The sequence below is a fragment of the Pan troglodytes genome, chromosome 11, assembly GCF_028858775.2.
Source record: "Pan troglodytes isolate AG18354 chromosome 11, NHGRI_mPanTro3-v2.0_pri, whole genome shotgun sequence".
Lineage (NCBI taxonomy): Eukaryota > Metazoa > Chordata > Mammalia > Primates > Hominidae > Pan > Pan troglodytes.
The window spans coordinates 14,876,766-14,904,221 of record NC_072409.2 but is presented as its reverse complement, the minus strand read 5'-3'; the positions used below and the strand labels follow the sequence as shown (position 1 = coordinate 14,904,221).

General features: G+C 44.4%; 1 protein-coding gene across 20 annotated transcripts in view; it reads right to left on the bottom strand.

Moving 5' to 3' along the window:
* The window catches only part of DENND1A (DENN domain containing 1A), a 542,971-nt gene that overhangs the window by 162,912 nt on the left and 352,603 nt on the right, over nucleotides 1-27,456 (bottom strand). For 18 of the 20 annotated variants that reach the window (XR_010148858.1, XM_009457264.5, XM_054659070.2 and 15 more), the window contains one exon: nucleotides 13,626-13,751. The exons of the other annotated variants lie outside the window; for them this stretch is intronic. Coding sequence is in view for 17 of the 18 variants with exons in the window: in XM_009457264.5 (XP_009455539.1) it covers nucleotides 13,626-13,751 (126 nt within the window). In the remaining variant the exon portion in view is untranslated. The remainder of the gene's footprint in view (nucleotides 1-13,625; nucleotides 13,752-27,456) is intronic. 20 annotated transcript variants of the gene reach the window in all.

Genomic DNA, 27,456 nt, shown 5'->3' with positions numbered 1-27,456 from the left:
GTCTTTAACAGTGACCAGGTCTTATTTGTCAGTGTGTGCAAGTCAGTGCCCTGGTCAGGTCTGCGGTGGGGACCACTACTGTAAGATTTCAAATGCTTGTTCCATGTTGTGCTAACAAGGCTTGACTATAATAGACTTCAAATTCACTATAAATCAAAATTCCATTGTTAATACAATCCCTAATAAATAAACCTTATATGAATGTGGCTTTTATCATGATTGTCAATAATTTGCTTTTGTAAAATCCTAACATCAACTGAAAAACAACCAACAAGAAATATGGATTAACACTGCTGTGAGAAAGCTAGCCACTAGGTGTCAGCCCAGGAAAAGAGGAGGAAGGGCTACACTTCCCAGCGTTTTAAGTTTTCATCCAATTATCACTACAAATATCAAATATTTAAACAACAAAATATTAGCCAATTAAAATTATCTATTAAAGGAATGTTTTAAAAAAGATATATAAAATTTTGACATTACCCCTTGCAAAATAGTTTATAAAGGTTGTTAGTTTAACCTGTATTTGTCAAGAAACACTTGTATAGATTAGAGAAATTGACTCCTAAGAGGGAACCAGCTCAGTTTTCTTCTGAAATGCCCTCAAATCACATGTAATATGAACCATATGGTAAGCACCATTGTGGAGTGCAGTCAGAGAAAAGAGCATGGTCACCAGAACCAGGCAGATGGAGGGGCCAATCCTGGCTCTGCCACTTCTTAAAAAGTGACAATCTTTCCCAGCCTCAGTTTCTCATCAGTAAAATGGGGCTGTGCATGCTCTCCACAGGGGGGCTGTAAAAAGGGGAATATATATAAAGAGCCTAGCATATAACAAATGCTGTTCTTTTCTTTTCCTTAAGACTTCAGGTCTTAATGATTTATTTAACGAAGCTGTTTTATAGCTCCCAAACAACTAAGGACATTATAAATAAGAACTATGTGCCAGGCGTGGTGGCTCACGCCTGTAATCCCAGCACTCTGGGAAGCCAAGGTGGGCGGATCACCAGGTCAGGAGATCAAGACCATCCTGGCTAACACGGTGAAACCCCGTCTCTACTAAAAACACAAAAAATTAGCCGGTCGTGGTGGCGGGCGCCTGTAGTCCTAGCTACTTGGGAGGCTGAGGCAGGAGAATGGCGTGAACCCGGGAGGTGGAGCTTGCAGTGAGCCGAGAACGCACCACTGTACTCCAGCCTGGGCGACAGAGCAAGACTCCGTCTCAAAAAGAAAAAAAAAAAGAACTATGACAACTTCATTCATTCACATCCTACTGAGCACCTTCTATGTATCAGGCTCTGTGCCAAGGATACATGAGTAAACATGACATTCCACTGTCTTCTGGAGAAGGCTTCAATTTTCTTGTGGAAGGGTAGCCTAAGCCTGAATGTCATGTAGTCATATATTTCAGAGAATGCAACCACACCCCACAGAAAATCAGTGAAGATATATATCCAAGAACTGAGGGTGGGGATGAAATCAACACAACTGTATCCTCTAATCATTACAGATATCATAATGTCCTATACAGAACAAATCCACCATCCCTCCATCGACTGTGTGCTGGGGGCATAGGAATAAGATCTCCTGTCTCCTGTTCTTTTTTTTTTTTTTTGAGACAGAGTCTCGCTCTGTCGCCCAGGCTGGAGTGCAGTGGCACGATCTCAGCTCACTGCAAGCTCCGCCTCCCGGGTTCACACCATTCTCCTGCCTCAGCCTCCTGAGTAGCTGGGACTACAGGTGCCCGCCACCACACCTGGCTAATTTTTTGTATTTTTAGTAGAGACGGGGTTTCACTGTGTTAGCCAGGATGGTCTTGATCTCCTGACCTCATGATCCGCCCACCTCAGCCTCCCAAAGTGCTGGGATTACAGGTGTGAGACACCACGCCCATTCCCAAGATCTCCTGTTCTTAAGAAGTTCATAGTCTAGCTATGCATATGAAGTCACTTAGCACCATTTCAGGCTGCAAATTGTCAAATGTTATCATTGCTTGAAAATGGATCAGAAAGATTTCCTTTTCAGAGTCTCACTGAAAAAGTGAGAGACCCTAAAGTGAGAACATCTGATTTTAAAACACCAGTAGCAGCAACCGTTTCTCTTTGCCACTGCTTCCACAAAGATAGAGTATTTAAAACTGCCGTGGTGGCTTCAGCTTAATCCATGACTATAGTCCTCTCTTGTGTATTTCTAACTAGAAGAGAATATTTACTGATCATGACAATTCTGCAGGAGATGATCCTCCCTAACTCTAAATGCCTATGGTTAGCCACCATGCAGCTGCTGGGCTGTGCCTTCGCTTTACATTTACACATTCGTGATGTGGTGTTTGTGTGGCTTATTCCTCTCAGGTTCTAAGATGAAGATGCAGCTGATACGTTTTAAAACTAAGTATTGGCCGGGCGAGGTGGCTCACACCTGTAATCCCAGCACTTTGGGAGGCCAAGGTGGGCAGATCACCAGGTCAGGAGATCAAGACCATCCTGGCTAACACAGTGAAACCCCGTCTCTACTAAAAATACAAAAAAAAAAGTAGCCGGGCGTGGTGGTAGGCGCCTGTAGTCCCAGCTACTTGGGAGGCTGAGGCAGGAGAATGGTGTGAACCTCGGAGGCGGAGCTTGCAGTGAGCCTAGATCGCACCACTGCACTCCAGCCTGGGTGACAGAGCGAGACTCCATCTCAAAAAAAAACAACAACTAAGTATCTCTATTGTGCAACACTGAAATATGACCACCAGCCTTTCTGATGTATAGCATGGGGAAACAGGTATCAGTCATTCATTTGTTCATCCAGTCAGTCAACATTTAATGAGCACCTACTAATACCAGACTATGTGAGGGACATCAATGTGTATAAAACATGGCCCCATGCTTTAAAGGAGCAAAGTAAGAAAGGAGCCAGGATTATTAAATGAGATCAAGTTAAAGCCTAGAATTCCTCCAGGATGGTGCAAGATATACTAGCTATGTTTTATTTTTCAAGTATTTCATATGAATTTCATTTGAACATATGGGAAATTTCATTTTGATCATATTCAGTTATGCTCTTTGAAATCATTCAGTTGAGATTGATCATAGTGTTTAAGTGGATTTCCTGCTAGTTCCCATCTTCTCTCACTTAGAGAGCTACTTTTTACTTGGGCAGTCTACTTCTAGAACAATGGTTCCCAGTTCATTGATCATTTATTGTGTGACTCCGAGGTAACAAGACTCTCAAACTGGGTTCTGAACAACATCAGTGTCCCTGTGACGTGGACAGTGGAGATTTGGTGCCAATATTGAACAATGGTCATTTTTTCTCAATAGGCAACAAATGTTTTGATGAATTAAGCCTCAATTATATTTTCTCATATGCATTTAAAAAACTGACTGTAGGGCCGGGTGTGGTGGCTCACGCCTGTAATCCCAGCACTTTGGGAGGCCAAGGCAGGCAGATCACCTGAGGTTGGGAGTTTGGGACCAGCCTGATCAACAGGGAGAAACCCTGTTTCTACTAAAAATACAAAATTAGCTGGGCATGGTGGTGCATGCCTGTAATCTCAGCTACTCAGGAGGCTGAGGCAGGAGAATCACTTGAACTTGGGAGGCGGAGGTTGTGGTGAGCTGAGATGTCGCCATTGCACTCCAGCCTGGGCAACAAGAGTGAAGCTCTGTCTCAAAACAAAAACAAAACCTGACTGTAATTTTTTAAATGACTCTGATTTTCAACTCTTGGTACCTTCCACCCCTATTTGTCTATAATTGCTGGTGGGCAATAAAATGAATGAATAAATAAATAAATATTAAAGGAAATAATTAAATATGTGATTTATTTCAAATCCTTTATGTACCATTTGAGATAAAAGCCATACTTTCACAATTAGTTCAAAAGAAAGAATTAAATGGGCCAGAATAATTTCAGTGTGTTTTGCATGGCTCCAGGTTCTTGGGCACTTGCTGAACAAGTATGGACACCACTATTCTAGAATGTCGCAGTCTCATCTTTCCCTTCCTCCTTTACTTTGTCACCCAGGGATGGTCACTACCATTTAGTTAACATCTACTATCAGCAAGGCACTATGCTGGTGTATGGTGCATATTATTGCTATTTTTCTCAAGAGTCCTGCTAGCTAGGCATTATTCACATTTTACACATGAGAAAAGTGAGTCTCAGGATGGTGAAGTAACTTCCAGAGTCATCTTCTAGTAGATGACAGAACCAGAATTAAAACCCAGGTGATTCCAAAGGCCATACTCCTTCCACCACATTCGGTGGCCTCCTTAGCCACTTAGAGCCACAGAGCTATAGTGATGGTCCCTGAAGTCCTGGGGCAGAAGCACCTCCCCTTATCCTTGCTTCATTCCCAGGACATGATCTTGACTTCAGATGACCACTAAAATGGGAAAAAATGTTAATTAGCAAGTTACCAGCCCCTTCTGCAGTCCCCTTTACACTCCCCCATCAATGAATCTGCTTAGCTCCGGCCTGTAGGTTTTGGCTATAATTCCTTATCCACTTGCCTAAAATATACCGGAAAATAAAACAAATGTTTCATGAACTTTTCCTACAGATATTCTTGGGTCCATATTCATGCTTCCCACAGACACTGCTACCCACTTAACAAAAGCACGGACTCTGTGAAAAACATTTTGGAGGTTCCTCAAAAAGTTAAACGTAGAATTACCAGATGACCCACAACTGCGCTTTTAGGTATATAGCCAAATGACTTGCAAGCAGGTGTTCAAACTATTAATTATACACACACATTCACAGCAGCACTACTCATAACAGCCAAAACATAGAAACAACCCAGGTGTCCATTAACAAGTGAGTGGATAAACAAAATATGGTATATACAGATAGTGGAATATTATTCAGTCTTAAAGAGGGCTGAAGTTCTGATGCATGCTATAACATGGATGAACCTGGTGAACATGATGCTACCAAAATAAGCCAGGCAAAGGGACAAATATTGAATGATTCCGCTTCTATGAACTATCTAGAATAGGCAAATTCATAGAGACAGAAAGTAGAATAGAGGTTACTAAGGGCTGGGGGAAAGGGAAATGAGAAGTTCTTGCTCACTGGATACAGAGGTTCTGTTGGGAGTGATGAAAAATGTTGCAAATAGACAGTAGTGATGGTTGCACATTGCGAATGCCATTCATGCCAATGAACTGTATACTTAACAATGGTTAAAATAGCACATCTTATGTTATACGTATTTTTTACATTTTTTCTCCTTAAAGCATGGGCTCTTTAGACAGACCTGGGTGTGATGGGGTGAGTCCCAGCTCCACCACTCCCAACCTGTGTGGAGGGTCACAGAGCCTCACGCAGACACACAGCTGCACACACACATCAGTCCCTTCCAGGCGTCATGCAGTTTCCTCTTTCTCCCGGTTTCCTTGCTTCCTTATCTCTCATCTTGCTGTACTGTACATAGTGTCTTAAGGTTCCTCAAACCTATTTTCAGCACAAGATGGGGGCACAGACAAATTAGTCACATCCCTTACGTGTGTTCTGGGAATCCTCTGCTTGTCTGTGTGGAGGGCAGGGAGTGCGCACCCTCCCACCCATCAAGGGTTCTTGATTCTTTTTCCATCTTGAGCCACCGCGAGGCTGAGTCAACTGAAATCTGCTTTCTTGCGATGCTGTGACAAGTTGGCCCCCACAGTCAGGCTCCTGCTCACAGACTCAGTTCTTCCACTCAGAAGGCTTTGAAATACAGCATTTCAAAGCTTTATTCACAAAGATGTTTAGTGGAGTATTACTTATAATATCAAAAGACTGGAAATAACCTAAATGTCCAACAAGGGAGGGTGGTTATGGAAATTATGGTAGTTATATTTGATGGAATATTCTGCAGTTATGTAAAAATGCATATGAAATCTTGTTAAATGGGGGCGGGGAACTAACCTTTAACTGAGATTTGCTTGTACCTATGTAAACCCTTTGCATAATGAAAAAATAAAGAGTAAATACAAAAGGCATATGTAGTAAAAATCAGTGGGACTATGGTGCTGTTTTGATTTTACTACTTTAAAAATATTTTTCTGTTTTCCACTATACCAAAAACAAATCAGAAAACAGTTTTTATTGTTTTTTCATAAACAACGTGAGACCAACAGGGTTACTCAATCAGGACACAGATATATGTGGTGTTTTTCCAACCTGCTCCAACACAACCTCGTGCATTCATCCTTGAAAGCCAGGCTATCAATCTGCTTTTATCTCAACTTCTGCGTCCTCAAGGGGTTTTAGGTGGATAAATATGACTCAGCAGAATCACGTGCAAAATCATGGGCTATAAGGTGGATGATAACAGTGTACCCACAGCTGAATCTGGAAGCTGGCCTCTTGGGATGAACTAAGCAAGTGGGACCAGAGTGAGCTGGCTGCTGCCTGTTTAAACAGTTTGCTTACTGCCCCCACCCAGCATTCGCTCCCTGTGGGCAGTAGCTCTGTTCCCTTTATCTTAGGGAAGCCCAGCTAGCAGGTTGGCCCAGAGAGGGCCACACAAGCTAGCTGAATAAACAGCTCCCATAGTGCTCCATCTACACTGGCCTTTCCACAGACACTGGCACAGAAGAGGACGCGTCTTCAAACACCAATACCCATGGGTTTTGCTCTTTAACCTAACATATACCAAGGACCTGCAGTGGGCCAGACATGGGGAGAGGAACCCTCACATGCACCGTCATGCAGCATGGGTTATGAAATAAGAAACTCTAAGCAGAAAAGGGGATGAATTGAAAGCACACAAATCTATCTGCGAAAGTTCTTTAAAACTGAGACCAGCGTGTGTGAAATGTGTTTCGAAGGGGGTGTATTAGCCTTATTCAGATTTCATGATGATATAATTTTAAACAAAGGAGTGAGGTAAAAGATTGTTTAAAAAATTCTTTCGTTCTCTCTAGAAAGGAGGAATATTCAAGGCAAATTTTAGAACCATACTGCTATACATATCCTCCAAAAGTTGCAATCTTCTACCATGCAGAGAAAGGACCCTTGGCCTAGCAATTAAACTCATTTGTCTTTTATCCCCTTCTTGCCAAAAAGGACCCCAGCCCTAACTAGTTAATCCCTAACACACACTGCTACTCCCAGAGTTGCCTGGCAACTGCTAGGAGGCGTGTCAGAGAGCAAGAAAGGCCTAAATAAATGAGCTGGAGCCTGGGCTGCCGCTTGACATGGATAAAGGGGGTTTCTCTGGATGGGGCTGCCTGGCTGCTGGTAGCTCTGTCATTTAAGTCGAGAAGGACAAGTTGGTTTGACTGATATTGTTAAATATCTTGGGCTTTGCATCTGATTTTCTCCAGGTGACTGAAAAATGGGTCACATGCCCTTGTGATTTGCAGACACCCTCCCCTCTATCAGGAAGCAGCAACCTCTGAAGCCCAAAGATAGGACAGGATGCAATGTGTATGCACCAGAGGCCAAGTGGAGCCCCTCTGCCTCAAATGCTTCCCTATTCCCTAATTTCCTTCACCCATTCTCCCGTCTATTATTCCAAAATATATTCACTGATACCTACACACGGTGCCACGACCTGTGCCTGGTACTGGAAATGCAGAGAGTTACTGACACGGAACATGTGGAAACTAGAACAAAGACAGGCGGGAGGATGTGTTGGAGGGAACCTGGGTTCGGAGGCTGTCTGCTGGCTCTGCTGCTTCCTAGGAATCACTGCAGCCTTCACTCCATCCCTTGTGTGTAAAGGGCTAGTGAGGGGCTGGGATGGAGAATTACTGAGAGCATGGATGGGAAGCAACTCGGAGTTGAACTGAGTGCTGACCCTGTGGGAGGCCACTGAGGTGAACTTGGCAGTGACTGGACACCCCTGGCATCTCAGTTTCTGACCCTGAGAGAGTCCTTTGGAATAATTCACCCGGCCCTGAAGACACACATCACCAGGGAGCCAACACTGGCCCTCCCCGCCCTGAGCCGGGCACCCAGCCTCCCCAACAAACCCGCAGAAAGCACAGATGGGGAGGAGAAGCCTAGCTCCTGGCACAGGGCTGGGCCTCAGCAAGCGGCCCCCTTCCTTCTTCCTTCTGGATCTGGTAAAGAAAACAAAGCTCAGGAGTCCCCCAGCCAGCTGCATTCTGAATTTTTTCATTAGGAAAGAAAGAGAGAGAGAGAGAGAGAGAGAAAGGCCAAGGTGGTAAAAATCTCAAGGGAGCTCTGAGCCAGGGAAAAGGTCTTCAGACGTGACTGCAGAGGAGGAGATGCCCACCTCTGCTTCTCAGGCCAGAGCTCGACCCCTCCTTACAGAGCCAGGCAGGCCACGGACTGGAGCTGTCCCCCAACGGGCTCCAGACTGGCAGGGTCCTCCTCAGAGGGAGGAGGTGGGCGAGGGCAGGGTTCTGCCCATCTTCCCAGGGCCGTCAGGACAGGCATCGTGCTGGTCTTATTTAAGCCTCACTACACTCCTGCAAGGAGGGGATTACACATCCACCTTATGGAAGGGGAACTGAGGATTGGAGAGGTGAATAACTGCTCAGGGTCCAGGGAGGCAGAAGCAGAGCAGACAGGAGCCCGCTTAGGTCCCTCATGTTTCTGTTTCCAACAAAACACAACACTGTGACTGCAATAACCTGACAGCCATGACCCCACCTCCACCTGTATGGGCAGTACCCCAGGACCCTGCATGGTGGGCGCTGTTGTGGAAGCACTGTGAAGCAGGGAGCACAGGTGAGCCAGAGGGCTGGTAGCACTGCAGCTGGGCTGCCCTGCGTGGCGTTCACATACCTGGCCTTCTACCCTGCAGGCTCATTCTGCCCCCAGCGACCTACTGTTCTCAGGCCCTGCCCTGGCACCCGCCTCAGGGGCCGTTCCCTGCAGACATCCCCCTGTGTCTGCTCACCAGCTTTCTCTCACACCTTATGTGCCAAAGGCCTTAAATGGACTCACATCCGTTGACCCAGTAAATCCATGTCAAGGAATCCGCCTAAGAAAATAATTCAAACCATGCATGAAGATTTATATAAAGATGTTTATCACAGTGTGGTTTAAAATCATGAAACATTACTGACAATCAAAAAGACCAGCATGCCGGGCACGGTGGCTCATACCTGTAATCTCAGCACGAGATTTGGGAGTCTGGGGCTGGAGGATCACTCGAGCCCATAGCAAGACCTTATCTCTACAAAAATTAAAAATAAATTAGCTGAGTTCAGTGGCATGCACCTGTAGTCCCAGCTAGCTGGGAGGCTGATGTGGGAGGATCACTTCAGCCTAGGAGGTTGAGGCTGCCATGAGCCATGATCATGCCACTCCAGCCTAGGCAATAGAGCGAGACCCCGTCTCAAAATAATAATCATAATACAATAGTAAAATAATTTTTTTTTTTAAAGACCAGCACTAGGAAAAGATGGTGGGCCTTGGCTCTGATTTCAGATCACAGGAACTTGACAGAAATCTCTGAGGGGGGCCTGGACATTTGCCTTTTTAAAAGCCCCCCCGCTCCTCACCCCCCCGTGATTCTGATCCGCGGCCAGGGTTGGGAACCACAAGGGTCACCTGATAGGCTCTGCTCAGCCACTGTCAGTGATGTCTAAGAAGAGTTTTTATGTGGTGTGGAAAATGCTTACACAAACTAAAAGGCAAAAAAAATGTTAATAACTAGGATACTGGATTGCTTTCTCAGGCATATCTCATCTGCCTCGAAGAAAGTTAAAAAACCAAAACCCAAAAATGTAAAAACAAAAGAAACGAAAAATCCTAGAAGCTGGATGGAAACCTGCCACCACTGTATCTCACCTCGCGACCATAGGATTATGGGTGGTGCTTTCTCATTTCTAGTCCTGTTACTTCAAACCTTTTTTTTTTTTTTTTTTTTTAAGAGTTAGTCTCGCTCTGTCACCAGGCTGGAGTACAGTGGCACAATCTTGGCTCACTGCAACCTCTGCTTCCTGGGTTCAAGTGATTCTCCTGCCTCAGCCTCCTGAGTAGCTGGGACTACAGGTGTGCGCCACCACGCCCAACTAATTTTTGTATTTTTAGTAGAGACAGGATGTCACCACATTGGCCAGGATGGTCTCAATCTCTTGACCTTGTGATCCACCTCTCTCGGCTCCCCAAAGTGTTGGGATTATAGGCGTGAGCCGATGAAGAGCAGGTGCTATTTTTATAACCAGAGAAACAACAAAAAGACAAGTGGCCTTGGGGAGGGCCTCAGCACTGTGTTGTCTGCACCCTGGCAGGCTCACTCAAGGCACCATCCTCCCCCCGATGCAGCCAACGCCTCCTCCCTATTTCTTGGGCTCATATGTACTTTGCAGTCATTATTTTAAACTAATCCGCTCAACATTTTTAAAAGACAGGGTCTCACCCTGTTGCCCAGGCTGGAATGCAGTGGCACCATCTTGGCCTACTGCAGCCTCAAACTCCTGGGCTGAAGTGGTCCTCCTGTCAGCCTCCCAAGTAGCTGGGACCACAGGCATGTGATACTACATCTAGCTAATTTATTTTTTGTAGAGATGGGGTCTCTCTATGTTGCCCAGGCTGGTCTTCAATGTGCCACCATGCCTGGCTGCCCCAAGCAATCTTACATGGGGAATGTTGTTACATCATATTTTAGAAGAGGAGAATTTGCCAAAATTAAATCTATAGTTTAAAAACCATCTAGGTGACATGGTGATGACCACGGCTTGAAGCTTGGTTGGAAAATTCCAGGCCTTCTGGTTTCCTTCTCCACCTTACGGAAGAAAGCCATTGTGGTTCAGATGAACGGGAGTGAAAGGCTGACAGGTCTGCCATATTTCATTGATTCTAAGATGAAAATTACTTCCCATTGTAACATTTCTGAAATCTGGATGTGTCTTATAATTGGTGGCATCCTTCGATTATAACTGGCACCACTCTTTTCCCTTTCTTAATGGTACATAAACTAATAGTACATCTTATGACTGAACAGCATCTTACATTCAAGGACAAGTGCCATGTCTCCATCTAAATCCATCATGTTATCTCTAAGCTGATAGAATATTACATAGCCATTAAAACTATCATAAGACAGACTTTAATTTATTTCACCAGTTACCTAACATGGATACTCAGTATACTCCAGTGTTTTACCATTAGAAATGCTGCTACTGTGAACACCTTGGCATTAAGCATTCCCTTTTGCAACTAGGGGTGTCTTCATCCTCTCCTAGGCTCCAAATCTTGGGAGACATTTTGACACTTCTTGCTGTTCATCTCCCATATTTGATCTATTGCGGAGTCTTGCTACTTCCTCCTTCATGGTCCCTGTTCCTGGTGGAGCCACCCGGGGCTCTCTTCTGAGTTCCCATAACACTCCTCTAACTGGTTTCTCTGCCTCCAGCTCTCCTTTTAGTCCATCACTGTACTACTGCTCAAAGGCAACTTCAGTCATGTCACATTTCTGCTCAAAAACTTACACTCCTCACAGGGTAAAGTTCACTCTCTTAGCGTAGCATCCAAGGCTCTGCCAAATTTGGCTCTATCCTCTCCTGCAGCCCCATTTCACCACCCAATTGCTCCAAAGAAAATGGCGCACTCACTGGCTATGAGGGGCCCTGTCTCCAAGCCTTTGCTTCCTCAGTTACCTCCACCCTCACTCTAGGAAGGGATGCTCCCTTCTTTCTTTTCCCAAACCTTACTCATCAGACCCAGTCCAAGTTTCACCTTCCTGATGAAATGTGTTATGGCTCAATTGATCCTCAGGAAGGACAGGCAGGCTTATCCTCATTTCACAGATGAAGAAACTGAAGTTTAAATGGATTAAATGGCTTGCTCAACTTTTAGACAGCTAAGAAGTGCAGAGCCAGGCTTGAAACTCCAGGGCTTCTGTCCTTAAATCCAGTGCCTTCCAGCACCTTGTGCAAGTACAACGATAAACTCCTCCCATGGAGGAGCCTGTGCCCAGATCCTGCAGCAGCAATATGCCCCGAACTTCAGCTGCCTTTGGATTCCAGATGCACACAGGCCAACAATGAGATCACTGCAAGAGTGAAAATACTTCAAGTCTGTCCATTCCCAGCAACCCAAGCAAAGGATTGGGCCAGTTGTCCTATTCATTCCCATTTTAAAGGGGGGAAGACAACTGTATTTTCCTTGAATTGTGCCAGCTGTCACTGCTTTGAACCTGATTGGTTTGGCTGGACCCAAGATCGTGACAAGTAATCAGAGCCATGTCACTTTGAGACTAGCAGGACACTATCAAGAACTGGCTTTAAGCTGAAGGGCTTTCGAGAAACCTAAGGGAAATATGTCTCAGGAAGCAAAAAGAGTGTATCCCTTCTGCTATGTGAGCACACAGTGACGATGGCACTGCCCAAAGCTCAGGCAGCCTAGAGAGTAAGGCCTAAGTGCTAGATGGATAAAAAGGAGTAGGAGGGTGGGGTTAGGACGCTGCTCCCTGAGCACCCACTGCCCCGGCCACTTCACAGAGAGCAGGTCCTGGGTGATGGGGAAACAAGGTGTTTGCTGTTACTCTTTGTGTTTTACTTGAATACACGACGGAGTCAGAGCAGTAAAGATACTTACCAATGTATAATTGCGGCTTACAAGGAAGCGTGACCCCTGCTCACAATCAGAATTTCTATAAAGAATGCATTGTCTCACATCCCCTCATCTTTTGTGATTTGATCTAATTAAATGCTATAGGTTAAAGTAAAAATAGAAACAAACAGCCCCGGCCTACAGGCAGTGAAGCCAGTGCTGGTCCCTTACACCCAACTCTGATTCTGACTCCGACTAGGCTGGGTGTGACAGCATCACTCACCCGTTCAAGACGAAAGCAGCCCTGTGCTCCTGGGAGAACAGGCCTGTCAGCAAGGTTTCCCTCCAACATTCTCCCCTCTGCAGGGTGACCCAGGTCCCTAGGCCAGTTCCTGCATTCTCCTCAACCAGAAAGCCAAGAGTAGGCCGAGGAGAGAAACAGCAAAGAAGAACTTCTCTCTGAAGCTAAGAGGACTGCTACTGCCCTTGGTTTCAGAGAAGACCTGCTGTCTTCACATCCTTGCAATCACGAGTCACTTCCTGAGGCAGGCAGGGGACATAGATAAGTCAACGAGGCCCAGAAAGGGGGAAGGGCCAGAGGTGGGCAAGGTCACTTCCCGGTCTTCATTGTGGTCACTTACACCAAAACCACTCTCAGGAGCCATGAGGCGTGAGACCCAGGAGGCTCTGCTTTCTCAAGCATGGAGGAGCGGTCTCGTGAAAGAACAGGGGTGGCGAGGCCCAGTGGGAAAGCAGGGGCTCCGGGGCCATCTGGCTTTTCCGGGCTAAGTTGTTTCTCTTCCCTGAGTCTTGGTTTCCTCATTTGTAAAGTGGAGCTGATCACCGCTACTGCACAGGTGCACTGTGAAGCCCCAGGGAGAGCAGGTGAGTGTGAGGGGCCTGGCGCTGCATCTGACACGCGGTTGGGGCTTACTGTCTAGGGTGGCGCACAGGGCATAACAGCCCCCAGAGCAGTTGAGGGCCTCACACATGATAGCACAGCCTCCTTGTGTTGAGAGGTATGGCAAGGGGAGTACACTGTCCCCCACCACAAACACACACAAGCTCTTCTAGATGAATCTGGAAACCAGAAGAATCATGGCATTTCTTGTGGCCCCTGAGGTATGCTTCTCAGCCCTGACCAAACACAGGCTCTGTGACATGCCAAGGCTACTCACCGGCTCGATTTTCAGAGCGTTTCGGTAGCTACCGAAGAAAGCGGCCTGGGCCTTGAGGAACGCTCTGGCCACACCATCCCCAGTGGTTGTGGAGACCTTTTTCAGCCTGTTCTTCAGGGAAGAGATCTGGTGATGGAGAGAAGGAAAACACAGGTTGAGGACAGGGTCAAAGTAGGGTGGCTGACTAAGCCCACTACATATGGAGCCCTGGAAGATCCTACGGATGGCAGGATCCATTTGATACCTCAGTTACTGGGAGGACAAAAACGTGTTCAGGCTGGGTGCAGTGGCACACACCTGTAGTCCCAGCTACTTGGGAAGCTGAGGCACGAGAATCACTGGAACCCGGGAGGCAGAGGCTACAGTGAGCCGAGATTGCGCCATTGCACTCCAGCCTGGGCGACAGAGAGAGACTCAGTCTCAAAAAAAAAAAAAAAAGTGTTCAGAATTAGGGCATGTTTTTGAAATTTAAATGAATGTTGTTCCTATTAGAACATGTCTAATAAAAACAAAAACAATTTTTAATGACTTACTCTATGCCAGGTAAGCACTTTTGCATACATTTTACAATTTAGTTATTTTAACAATCCGGTGAGGAAGGGATTAATGTTCCCATCTTACAAGGGTAAAACAGCCTCAGGGAGGTTAGGCTACATACCTAGCAACAAACTCAAGACATGGCCACATTCCAATCAAAGTCTTGTAGTCTGGGCCCAAACTCAGACTTTCAGTTCCCATTCTATCCCCTCTTAAAGCTACTTACAAATGTTAGAATAAAGGCTTATGTATATTTCTCACACATCATACTCTAAAGGAAGTGTGGCAGCTTATACTAATAGACATGTACTCAAGAGGTTAAAACAAAAAACTTGGAAGTGATGGTAATGGGCAAAGAAGCACGTAATACATTTGGTATATAAATGTAAGCCACCAGGTCTTACATGGTGGCTAGAAATGAGCTTAAATTTGACTTAAAAGCCTCCTAGTAGCCAAAGCAAGGAGGGAAAGATGAAGGTTGTGAGACTCCACAGGTCCACGTACTACAAACAAACCCGTTGGCCAAATGGAATAAAGATTTTCCTGAAAAGTGAGACATAAAAAACAATGTAGGAAAGACTGTGTGACATGGTGGCTGTTGCCCTCAACATCAAGCTTCCTGGACTATTTCTAACATGCCCTTCATTCATCTCAAGATGCCACGCTTCAGAGCACACCTTTCATGCTGCGTTCCCCATAAGAGGAATTGTGCGACGTGGTGACCTCGAGTTATCCATTCACTCAGCAAATATTTATTATTTCCTATGTACCGAGGACTATGTTAGGTGTTGAGAATGCAAGGGATACAATGAAACCACACATGGGTCTTGCCCTCACTCAGCTGACATTCTAGTGAGAAAAACAGGAATGCATGTGCCATTGCTACTGTGACGAGCCTGTAACAGAGCTTGTCAAGAAGGTCAAGGAAGGCTTCCTGGAGGGCAACAAGCTTGCACTAAGATCTGAAGGATGGGTGAGGGTGGTTAACTCAGCAAAGAGGGGTGAGCACCGCGTGCTAAGTACGGGGAGTGGTGTGCAAAGGCCCTGCAGCGAAGAAGAGTTCAGGGAACAGAAAGAACCCTGGCTTCGGTGGCGAAAATGAGGGGAATATGGCTTGAAATGAGGCTGGAGAGAAAGGCAGGGGCCTGAAGGGATTTTTTTCCTTCATCTTGAGAGAGAAACAGAAAACTAATGATTGGTTTTAAGCATGCAGGTAACATATCAAGAGCACGTTTCACAGAAACTAATTCTGTAAGAGACCAGCTACTGGTATGACATCATTTAAAGACAAAACTTAGGATAAAATAGAAAATTAGATTTAGGTGGTCCACGAATCCTTTACAGATTTTTAGTATGAATGAGTGAAGATTATTTTTCTGGGCGCAGGATCCACAGCTTTCCTCAGATTCCTAAAGGTGCCTGTGACCCTAGAAATATTAAGAATCACTTGCTGAGAAGTCTGGGGAAAAAAATCCGACCTGGGAAGGACTAGATCATACTTTAGAAATGATCCACGCACATTATGTCTTGTTCCCAAGCTTCTGATAAGAAAAACTTTTAATAGCTTATTGAGACATATTTCACATATAAAATTCATTCATTTAAAGTACACAGTTCGGTGGTTTTTAGTGTAGTCACAAGACTGTACAACCATCACTACTAACTCCAGAACATTTTTATTACCCCCGAAAGAAACCTCATACTCATTAGCTGTCACTCCCCATTACCTACCAATTTTACCCCCACACCAGACCCAAGCAACCACTCACCTTCCTTCTGTCTCTACAGGTTGGCCTACTCTGGACATTTCATATAAATGGAATTAACAATAGGTAGTCTTTTGCCATCAGATTATTTCCCTTAGCACAGTGCTTTTATGAACAAGGTTCGTCCATGTTGTAGCATGTGTCAAGACTTCACACTTTTTATGGCTAAATAATATTCCACTGTATGGATAGACCACATTTTATCAATCTGTTCATCTGCAGATGGACATTTGGGCTGTTTCTACTTCTTGGCTGTTATGAATAATGCTGCTACGAAGATTCATGTGCAAGCTTTTGTGTGGAGACAACGGAAATTTTGAGGTGACAATCTGAAAAGCAAAAATCCTCTGCCAGACCTTATGCAATGAAGACAAGCTGGAAGGATACATGAAGTCACCAAGCACAGTGCTCAGTGCCTAGGAAGCCATTCATAAATGTGAACTGTGTACAGGAAATCCTTTGCTGTTGATAAAGGGTGTGCCTCATGTTTGGACACTAAACTGAGTGAAGATGGGACTGATACCCTCCTCTGATAAGTTAGAAGCCATGGGGACGTGCCCAGCGCTTTGGGAAGCTGAGGCAGGAGGATCGTTTGAGGCCAGGAGTTCAAAACCAGCCTGGGCAACACAGTGAGATCCCATCTCTATAAAAAATATAAAAAGATTTAGCCAGCCATGGTGGCACCTGCCTGTAGTCTCAGCTACTTAGAAGGCTGAGGTGGGAGGACTGCTTGAGCCCAGGAGTTTGAGGTTGCAATGAGCTATGATTGCACCGTGGCACTCCAGCCTGGGTGACAGAGTGAGACCCTGTCTCAAAAAAAAAAAAAAAAAAAAAGGAAAAGTAAAAAGCCCTGGGAACATACACTGAGGGGGTAGTTATCCCACCTCTACTCCAAGAGGGGACCATAGAAAACAATTTCTTTGGAAGCAGTTTGAAGTCTATCTCAACATCCGGGTATCTATAACTGGTTTATTATGACCTCCCCTTATCAAGGACACATGAGCCCCAGCCCCACAGTGATGAGAGCCCCTGAGGAGCAATGCAGGCCACTCAGCACCCAGGCTGACTCTGCCATGGACTTCCACCTACAAAGAGAAGTATGAAAAAGCAGCATGCTCTATTAACATGCTAAAAATACTACCCACTCCCTGTCCCTGCCCCCAAAATAAAAATAAAAATCCTGCCCCTCCCAGGGACTACAGTGACATTTCCATCCTTTGAAATGGTGCAAGCCACTGTCGCTCTCCTTCTGGCTCCTCAAGGGCCTTGGGCCACCTGTGCCGCAGATTATTCCTCACTTAACCTTCCCTGGCCTTTCTCTTTCATTCGGGAGGTGTTTAATTACCTTGGATTCACAACGCTGCACTTCAGGTGAGCCTCTCCTAATGGCCTCATTACCATTTTACACAAAGAAGGAGTCGTTGATTGTAACTGAGCAAATACGAGTGTGTTCCTTCCTGCCTGCCCCAGCTGGTCTGAAACTAGCCAAGTGGTCCTGGGCTCCTGATGCCCCTGTGACCACTTAGGCCAGGACTTCTGAAGACCTCTTGTCACCCTGAAACATGGAGAAGCTTTTGTCTTGACCTGCCAGCACCTCAAACTTTGAAACTGCAAGTATCTGTGCATCTGATCGCTGGGGAGTAGCATTTGTCCTTTAAATAAAAGTGAGGGAAGACAATTTCAGGTTTAAACAACACAGAGTCATATACCTAAAGCTGAACTTGCCCTCAGTACCCCGAGGGGTGCTGGTCAAATCACTAACATCGGGATTCATCGGGGGTAATTTGGGTGTGTTGTAAGTGCTGGTGAGGATGGCTTCCTCCCTTAATCGGGTGTTATAGGAGGAAGACAAGGCATAGGAAAGAGGGGGCAAAACGGAACTTGCCAGCTTCTGTCTAAGGCGCCCTTTCCCCTCTGTGTGCCATCTTGGTTACCGCAGCACCATCCGGCCAGTCTCCTGGGCCAGGCGTCAGATGTCAGATTCCCTACTTCTCCCTCCTTCCCACAAACATTCTCCACATCTCCTCAACACCAACCCAGATATGCCCTGAATCCATCCTCTCCTCTCAGTGCCCATGACATTGGCCCTGCAAATTCAGCTCCATCACCCTCTCTGGCCCAGACTAGTGGAGCAGTTTCCTCAGTGGGCCTTCTTCTGCCTTCAGTTTCTCCTCAATGCCATTCACCCATATCTGTCCTAGTAATCTTGGAAAAATCCAAATCCAATCACTTTGATCCTCCATCAAAACCCTTCGGTGCCCCCGCCCTTCACCATCATCACCTTCAGAAAAACATCCAAACTTCCACGAGCAGACTGTGCAGGCTGTCCTCCATCAGCCTCACTTCCACCTGCCCCACTTAATGTTAAACTTGGATGTCCAGAAGCACAGGCTACTCTTCAGCCCATTTCCATGTCAGTAGCTCAGTCCTGGCTGTCTCTTGTCCCTTCCTGTCCTGCTTGTGAACATCTATTCAACCTCTGAGAGACCATCCAAGTCTCCATCAATGGGGGCCTCTGAAATACATTATCCCGCATCCTCACCAGGAAATATCACATAGCTGCTAAAAAGGACATGGTGGTACTCTATGAACTGACACAAAAAGATGTCTGTCAAATACTGTCGAGTGAGGAAAAACATGCAGGTTGCAGAGTAACATGTACAGCATGAACCATTTACAAATTATATATAAATATATATGCAGTAAAAATCTAAAATGCTACATTACCAAACTTTAACCATGCAAGGATGCTTTCACTTTCTATTTTACACACTTGATTGTTTTGATTATCCTTTATAAAAAAGCATATGTTACTTTTATAATAAAGAATTAAAATGAGGTATTTTTCTTTAATAGTCAAATTACCCATTGCCTTGGGTTAAGCGAAAGAGGGAATCCAGATGTCCCCCCATCTGTGAAGCCTGCCCTGACCACTAAGTCTGGGCCTCCTTGGACTGAGCAGGTGGTTCCATGGTGAGCTGCAGTTTCTACCTCCTTTCCTGATGGACTGAGTTCCCTGCAGGGCCAGCAGCCAGCACAGTTCTTGACTCAGTGTACTCATGCAGTACTTTCTGCCAAATGAAAGAACGAATGAGCAAGTGCTTGACATTGTGAAAGGCATTTTCAGTGGCTGAGCCTCTCTGCTTGGAGGAAAGTCTAGGATCACATTCTTTAGTGACGGATCATTAGAAGAAACTGGTCTCTGTTGGAAAGGATGGGAAGAGAAAGTGATATTCATTCCTCTTCTGTAGAATGCCATTGCTAAGACACAACCACAATGGCAGGAGAAATGAACATCTATCTGCATGCTGAATGAGTCAGAGGGAACAAGGAGACTGGTCTTATACAACCACAAACTTACCACATCCAGTAACACACAGTATTGCCCCGGCCCCGCCTTCACCCGACCGTGTACCCCTGTTCCTCCTTTCACTGGTCACTGTTCTCAACCTCTCAGGTCCCCTGGCTTCATCTACTCCTCTGTCCCCCACTGCACTCCTCAGGCAGTAAAGCATAGAGTTTGAATCACAGAAGCCTAGGTCTAAGATTGGCTTCACTGGACCTGGCTTCCCTACTTTCTTAACCTTTCTGAGCTTTAGTTCTTTGGCTGTAAAATGAAGTATGTACAACATGTATACATTGTGAGGAGTAAAATATAATGGATATAAAATGAAGAATGGATGTAGTAGAGTGCCTGGCTTTTTTTAGTTTAGATTCATCTTTTACCAGTACTATTACAACAGTCTTTGAGCTCGTATCTCTTCCTCTATTCTCTTCCTAGTCTAATTCATCCTTTGCACTGAATTACCTCCCTAAAACAAGAGGTTATATCACGTCATTCCCTCTAAAATTTTTAGTGGCTCCCTACTGTGAATATAATAAAGTCTAAATTCCTTAGCACAACATTTAAGGCCTGTTATGGGCTTGGCTCAAGCTCCATTTGCACCTTTGTCTTCTACTTGATTTCAAAGGCCTCAAAACCCATTCGCAAACCTGGGATATTCTTTATCGTATTCTCTAACAAACTTTTTATTAAAAAATACAAGCCTCCAACTTTCTGTCAGAACAAATAGCTCTTTCTCAGGGCATGATGGCCTATTCCTTTGTTGATTCCTAATCTTTGCAGGTCCCATGCTGGAGATGTGCTGGAAACGGAACTGCAGAGGAGGGAGGGCCTGTCTCCCAAGGACTTCCAGTTTAGCCCCTACAAATCGGCTACAAGTTAGCTTACTGCTACTTCAGAAGGGGTTCTCATGTTGTATAAACCATCATCCTATTCTTTAGCCCTTTATATACCAGCAGTTTACATGTCTTTCTCCCCAGGAGAATGAAAATACCCTTTTAATACACATTAGTGCTCAACAAGTAGAGTGTTTTTCCTTTATCACTTGGTTGCAACTTCTGGGGCCTGGGAGTGGATGGCAGACTATTGAGTGTTCACCTCTAAGACAATCCTATCTATCTCTTTCCATCAATGCTGGCACCTTAAGATTTCTCAGCTCTTCTCCACTGCTCTGGAGAAAAAGACTAAAGCCCTAGCCTGGCCTGCAAGCCCCGTTTGATTTGGCCAGTCTCTGAGATGAGAGGCTCTTGCGTCCTCCTTTGTGGCTTTAGCCACCCACGCTGGGCTCCAGTCCCACTGGCCTCCCCCTTACCCCAGGACCTTTGCATAGGTTATTTCCGGTGTGGAGTGCTCTCACCCACCATTGCCCCCATGCCTAGAATTCTGCATTGTCCAACAGAACTTTCTGCAGTGATGGAAATAATCTATCTTCTGTCCAATGCCATCCAATATGCTAGCTACTACTGAGCACTTGAAATGTGGCTGGTGTGACTGAGAAGCTGAAACTTTTATTCTATTTCATTTCAATCCATTTAAATTTAAATAGCCATATGTGAATAGTGGCTACCATACTGGACAACACAGGGCCCTAGGTTTACTACTATACATCCTTCAGGTCTCAGTTCAAATATCACTTCCTCAGTTGAACTGCTGAGGCTAGACGAAGGTTCCCCTATTATACATTCTCACTGTGTCTTTCGTTTAGGGACACACAACAATGTATAATGATGCATTCTGCAAGAATCCAATTAATGTCTGTCCCTTCTTTTTTTTTTTTTTTTTTTCAGATGGAGTCTCACTTACTCTGTTGCCCAGGCTGGAGTGCAGTGGCACCATCTTGGCTCACTGCAACCTCCGCTTCCTGGGTTCAAGCAATTCTCCTGCCTCAGCCTCCCGAGTAGCTGGGATTACAGGCATGTGCCACCACGCCCAGCTAATTTTTGTATTTTTAGTGGAGATGGAGTTTCACCATGTTGGCCAGGCTGGTCTCAAACTCCTGACCTGAAGTGATCCACCCCCATTGGCCTCCCAAAGTGCTGGGATTACAGGCGTGAGCCACCGCACCCGGCCTAATGTCTGTCTCTTCTATTAGACTGACCAGTCTAGGAAAGCAGGAACCATGTCCACCCTCAGTGCTGGCGCACCTCATTGAGAGGTACAGTTCTAAAAGCCCGGCTCAAGTTAGTCTGTGCAGGTACTGCTTCTCTTTCCTGGGAGTTGCATTAACTGCTGGGTGTCACAGTTGGAGTTGAAAGATTTTTTATTATTATTATTACAAATTAGACACACAGCAGCAGGTGTGGAGGGGCAACAGAGTCACATTTTCCTCCCCTCTTTAAGGACTAAGGCAAGTTGATTAATTCTTCCTTACCTGGATAAAGTAGGCATCAAGGCTTTTTTCTAAAATCCCATAGGGAATGTGTGCGTCTGGAGAGGCGAGAAAGGATTAGTGACTTGTTTTCCCATCCTCAGGGGCACAAAAACATTGGCTCCCTCTGCCACTTTCACACTGGCAATGAGAAATGGCAAATTGTCACTCCATTACATAAGCATATCTACCTATGCCTTCCTTAGTTCTTGCCTCAAATTCAAAACAAAAAGTCTTAATATGTCAAAGCAATAACACCCTAGTCTCTTTCCCAGGAATAGTTTCTGTAAGAACAAGAAATTTATCAGGAGAAAGGAACAGAAACCAGTATTTATCAAGCACCCTACTAGTTCCCAAATGACAATGACAAGTATTTTCATATCCAGTATTGTATTAAAATTTCAGAACAAATGGCCTAGGTAGGCACAGCTATCCCCACTACACAGATGAGGAAAGTGAGACCCAGTTCCACGTCACACTGACAGTAAGGCAAGGGTGGAAGCCAAAGTCAAGTCCAAGTCTGTCTTACTCCAGAGTCTGTGCTAGTCCATTGATTCTCACTGCTGCCAGGGTTTCTTAGACCACCAAATTAGATATGTCCATGACACTGGTTTATTTTTTCCCTGATTTAATATATCTCCATTATTGTTTCCTCTCATTCCTTGCTTTTCTGCTTCTTTCTTGAGAACACGGTTGTACCTTGACCTCAGTTGGCTTTAATTGCTTCTTCTGCATCCCATTTTCCCCTCAAAGATCCTGGTTCTCCATGGGGGAGTGAGGGCTGTGCTATTTATGTGGAGTTCCATGCTGGAGCTGGCTATGACCCTACGAGCCCGGGTCTCTGCTCCCTCCCTCTCCCCTGACAACTTGTGGGCTGTGTATACCTCAGAAAGTTAGTGGCAAGAGTTAGAATTCCAGGCAGCTTTTTGTCAGACAAAAGCATCAATTATCATTATGTGAATGGCTACTTCGTTATGTGCTATAGTGGCTCTGCTGAGCATCCCATGAATAAGCTATCAAATCCTTAGAATGACATCCTTGGAGTAAAAAAGTGCAATTTTAAAACAAAACCAAAAAAGGCCTATTTCCACTATCTGCCAAATAAAGCTCAGGAGGAGTCTTGCCCACACATATACACTCCAGCCCTCTCCCCATGAGATTAATCTGAGTATCTCACCATTTGAAACTGAAACACACAGTAGTGAAGACTTTTGTGTTTTTCTATTTGTAAACCTTACCTTCCTCCAAATACTTTTTTTTGTTGGCCCAGAGTAAGTGAAATTATCTTTGTTTTCCTTATACAACAATTTAGCTTTAACACACTACACACACACACACACACACACACACAAACACACACACACAATTAATGTAGCTAGAAAATCCTACCCAAGCTACAGGAGACTACAAGATCTGAGCTCAAAGTAAATGTGTATTTATATTATTAGGTGGTCATTCCATAAAAAGATTGCTTCTAACCAAATATGTGCATGCATGTATGCATACACATACACACACATATATTTATCCGGGGAGTGTTTTCAAAGAAGGGTTTTCTCCCCATACTTCTGGCAGTTCAGGTTTAAAGGTCAGATTTAAACTATCACCATGTTTCACAATGCAATCTGTGCAGTGCCGCGTAATGAAATGGTTCAGTAAAGGTGCTCATGGAAATTCTTTTAATTAGGTCTAAGGCTTTCAGTTGTCAACATGAATAAACCAAGAAGCATTCTCTTGCAAACACAACACACAAAATTAAAGTGTAAGTTACCTTTGAAAAAACTGATATGCACTTGCAAAAGGAAACTTATATGTTTTTTACAACACAACATCCACCAATTTTTTTTTAAAAAAAGTGGACCAATATCTTTCAAGAACAAAATGGACTGCAAACCAAAAATAAAAGGATTGCTCTATTTCTAATGAACCAGAACATTAATGCCTTTTCTAATGGAAAGTATTTGGAGGAAGACTAAAGTTAATCATAATTAAAAATGTTTATCAAGAGACTAACGACTTTCTTCATGAGCAAAAGCCACCTTTCCATTTAACTATAATTAATTCTACAGATCAGCAGTATCTCAGTCAGACATGTGAATGTCTCACAATGACTCTGGCAAATTGAATGACATATATTAAAAATGAACCAAAATGCACTTCTGCCCTCAGAGCCACTATCTGAGGCCCAAAAGATGAGCATATCACAGCAGGAATGCCACCAAGATGCCTGCTTCCCTAAAGCCGTGTTAACAAACTAAACCATAGAGGTTTAGCAATTTTAACCATCAGTTCACAGCTAGAAATTGAAATTCACAAAACTCTAAGAAAACAGTAGGTTGCTTGGGGCACTTGGGTTGTATTTGCACTGAGCTTTGAGAGAAAAGCAAAACTAAAACTATTCCAGTCACCACCAGGAGTTCAGATTTAGATGAGTACAAAGGTGTTCACAAATGCCAACCAAACTTCAGACCTGACATGGAATGAGACAACTCAGATGGAGCAATGGCAGCATGTCATAAACATGTATAATAAATCAATGTCTTGATTGATCAATGGATGAATATATTCTAGTGAACTCTAGGCATGAGGGGACCACACTTTACAGTATATGGATTTACTCTGGGCTCAGACAGACCTGAGTTCAAATTCTGGTTTTCCTCCTGGCTATTATCTGGATGCCTCTAGGCAAGTTACTTGGCCCCTTTTCTTCATCTATAAAAAGGGGATAAAGTACCCTCCCCTTCTTTTTTTTGCAGGATTCTTATGTAGATTAAATGTCAAGATTTTCAAATCCCCTAGTACAGTGCCTGGCACACAGTAGGGGCCTAATCGATGGTGACTATTCTTCTGCGCTAGCTCAGCTCCAAAGCCAAAACTACCCAAGCCTTTATTTTAGCATCGAAAAGAATCATGGGTTCACAATTAACATATTCTAGGGCATCAATTACTGAAATGTCACTCATTATGCTGAGCCTAGTGGATTTATTTAGTGACCCAAACTTGGTGTGTATTTGGGAGTTAATGAAGAGCTTGGTGTTTACAAAGATAAAAGTGGGGTTTGTCTCAGCCACAATCCTGGGCTGAATGGATATAGATTTCCCTGCTTAGGGATGTGGCCAGGCCGGATTCATGGTGGATCACATGGATACATCCACACAGAGCGAGATATCTCCCAAGGGGATCCGGGCATCTCCACCTCCTCAGGGGAGGAAAAAAAAAAAAACAAAACAGGAAGGGGGGTGGGAAGTGTGTATAATAGATGTGTTTCACAGTGTCCCCGCTGTGATGAACAACTTGATCCACTTACAGTTCCAAACACATGATGCATAAAAGAGCTGACAGAAATTCAATTCTTGCAAAGAAAAGCATCTGCTCTCTAGTGGGAACGGCCAAATATTAAGCAGTTTTAAGGCAGGGCAAAGACCTAGAGGAGCACACTTCATTATCTAGATAGCTAGAGTAAAGAAATGCAGAGGATTACAAACGAACGAAAAAGTAGCCAAGATTCCAAGCATTAATTACCCGGGGTAAAATGATTCAAGTTAAATCTTTGTTACGACAAATATTAAACCCAGCTGTGTTTATGTAGCAGTTGTGAAAAAGAAGAAAAAAAGAAATCCGTGTACAATATCTGTGAGCTCTGCCAGTTAATTGAATTCGCTGGCAGCACTTCCTCCACCACGAGCCAAACATCCTCAAAGATAAAATGTAGCTTTTAAACAGACCTGGGAAAAACAGAATCAAGAAATTTCAACCAATAAAACACAACTCTTTACTGGTATGAAAGTAAAGTAAAATTCAGTAATGAAAGGAAGGAAGTCTCTTAAACATTTACTGCATTCCAAAGCTTGGAATTGTGGTTTATTGCTGAGGTCTCTTCTGATGTCCCACAGTGCTCCTGCTCCAGCATCTTTAATGAAGTCCCATAAACTCCCATAAAATCCTCGATCGTTGACAAATCATACACACACGCTTAGGGCAAGGCTCACTGGATCACGATGCTCCCTTCCTGAATGAATGAAATTTACAAGTCACAGCATGGACAGTGTCGCCAAGTGGCCCAAGACAGAACAGGGATGGACAAACAACTCCTGAAAAGCACAAGGGATGAATGACTGGATGCTGGTCACAGGTGATACTAAGAATTCTCTCTAGCACACTGTCCCCTGACCCCAAGTCCAATATCAGTAGACGTGGGGTGGGGGAAAGCTTTGGTCAGATTCTAGCAACCAGCAAAGCAGCAAGAGGTGGGATCCAACACTCGACCCTTAGTCTGGGACTCCTGGTAGCATGAATTTTATCACATCATTCCCTGGCTTAATCACCTTAGTAGATGCCCCACTGCCCCAAACTTGAAGTCCAAACTTGTTTTTGTGACCATTCCCAATCTGGTCCCTCCTGTCTATTTGGGTCTCATCTTCTGTCCCTCCCAACCACACACCCTATGTTCTAGCCGTAATAAACTGTTAATTCCTGGTTCACACCTCCAACCTCCATGCATTCAATTCTCATCCCCCAGTGTGCTCATCACTCCTTTCCAGGAAGGATGACTGTTTCTCAAGTGTTTCCATGTCCCCATGGCTCAATACACTGAGCATACACCCAAAAAACTTTGGCTAAATGAATAATGAACAAATAATCTCCACACCTGAAGTGGCTATAGATCTGCCCATCTGGAAGACTCTGAACTAGAAACATCCAGAATCTCCTGTGTATGGAAGCAAAGCTGTCAGTAAAAAGTATAAATGGGTAGAAGAGCAATGGCAAGAGATGAGGTAGGAGAGATGGGCAGAAAGTGGATTACAAAGGCCCATATTATGGAGCCTGAATTTCACCAAGAGAAAAATGAGGCGCCACTAAAGGTTTTCAGGTGGAGAGTGGTCTCCATGTTCTGTAATACGCCTTTGTTTATAGCCTGGAGGATGGATGGGGACTGGAGAAGTGGGGGCAAGACTGGCAGTCCAGCCTGCATTAGCTTTTCTACTAACCAGCCTGGGACCTCACTGAGAATAAAGGTTATGTCTTAATCACCTCCATACTCATTATACCCAATATAAAGCCTAGCACATAGTAGGTGCTCAGGAAATGCCTGCTGAATGAATAAACACTCTATCAGAAAATACTAACAAAAATGCATTAACAGGGTAGAAGTATCAAGTCCATAAAAAGGCCTAGTCCCTCGCTTCTGGATTCAAATGCATTGTTGACTCACAGGGAAAGATCACACACCAGTTCCTACAAGCCCTGTAGAGTATCTCGAGAGTCTGAGAGTTCTGGGCCTTTGAAGAAATATGGCGTGGAGAAGGCCAGGGCTTGAGATAAACATGAAGCCTGTAAACAGGCCTTTAGATCTAAAAGAAGGAGTATTCTTGCCATATTTTTCCTCCAAAATCCATAGCTAGGGAACAATGCAATATTGTCAGTGAAAACACTACTTTGGCAACTTTCATGGAACATAGCAAGGTATAAGGCATTAACCTTGCCAACCTCATTTTTTTTTTTAGGGTAAAAAAAAGCTAACTCAGACAAGATTATACATTTGAGACTAAATTGTCTAGGCATCTAGCACAAAGCCAAGCCATCCTGCCTCCAAAGTAACCCTTTGCTCATGTACATAAATCATCTAAAAATCAGCAGAGTTGTTCTGAAAGCTACTTAATATTGGAACTCCACCTTTAAAATTAATTTCCAAGGCTGCTACTTTTAAAAATTAACTAAGTCATAACTGATATATAATAGAATGCATACACTTAAAAAGCACAGTCCAGTGAGTTTTGACCAATGTCTACACGTGTGTAACCACCTCCACAATCAAGA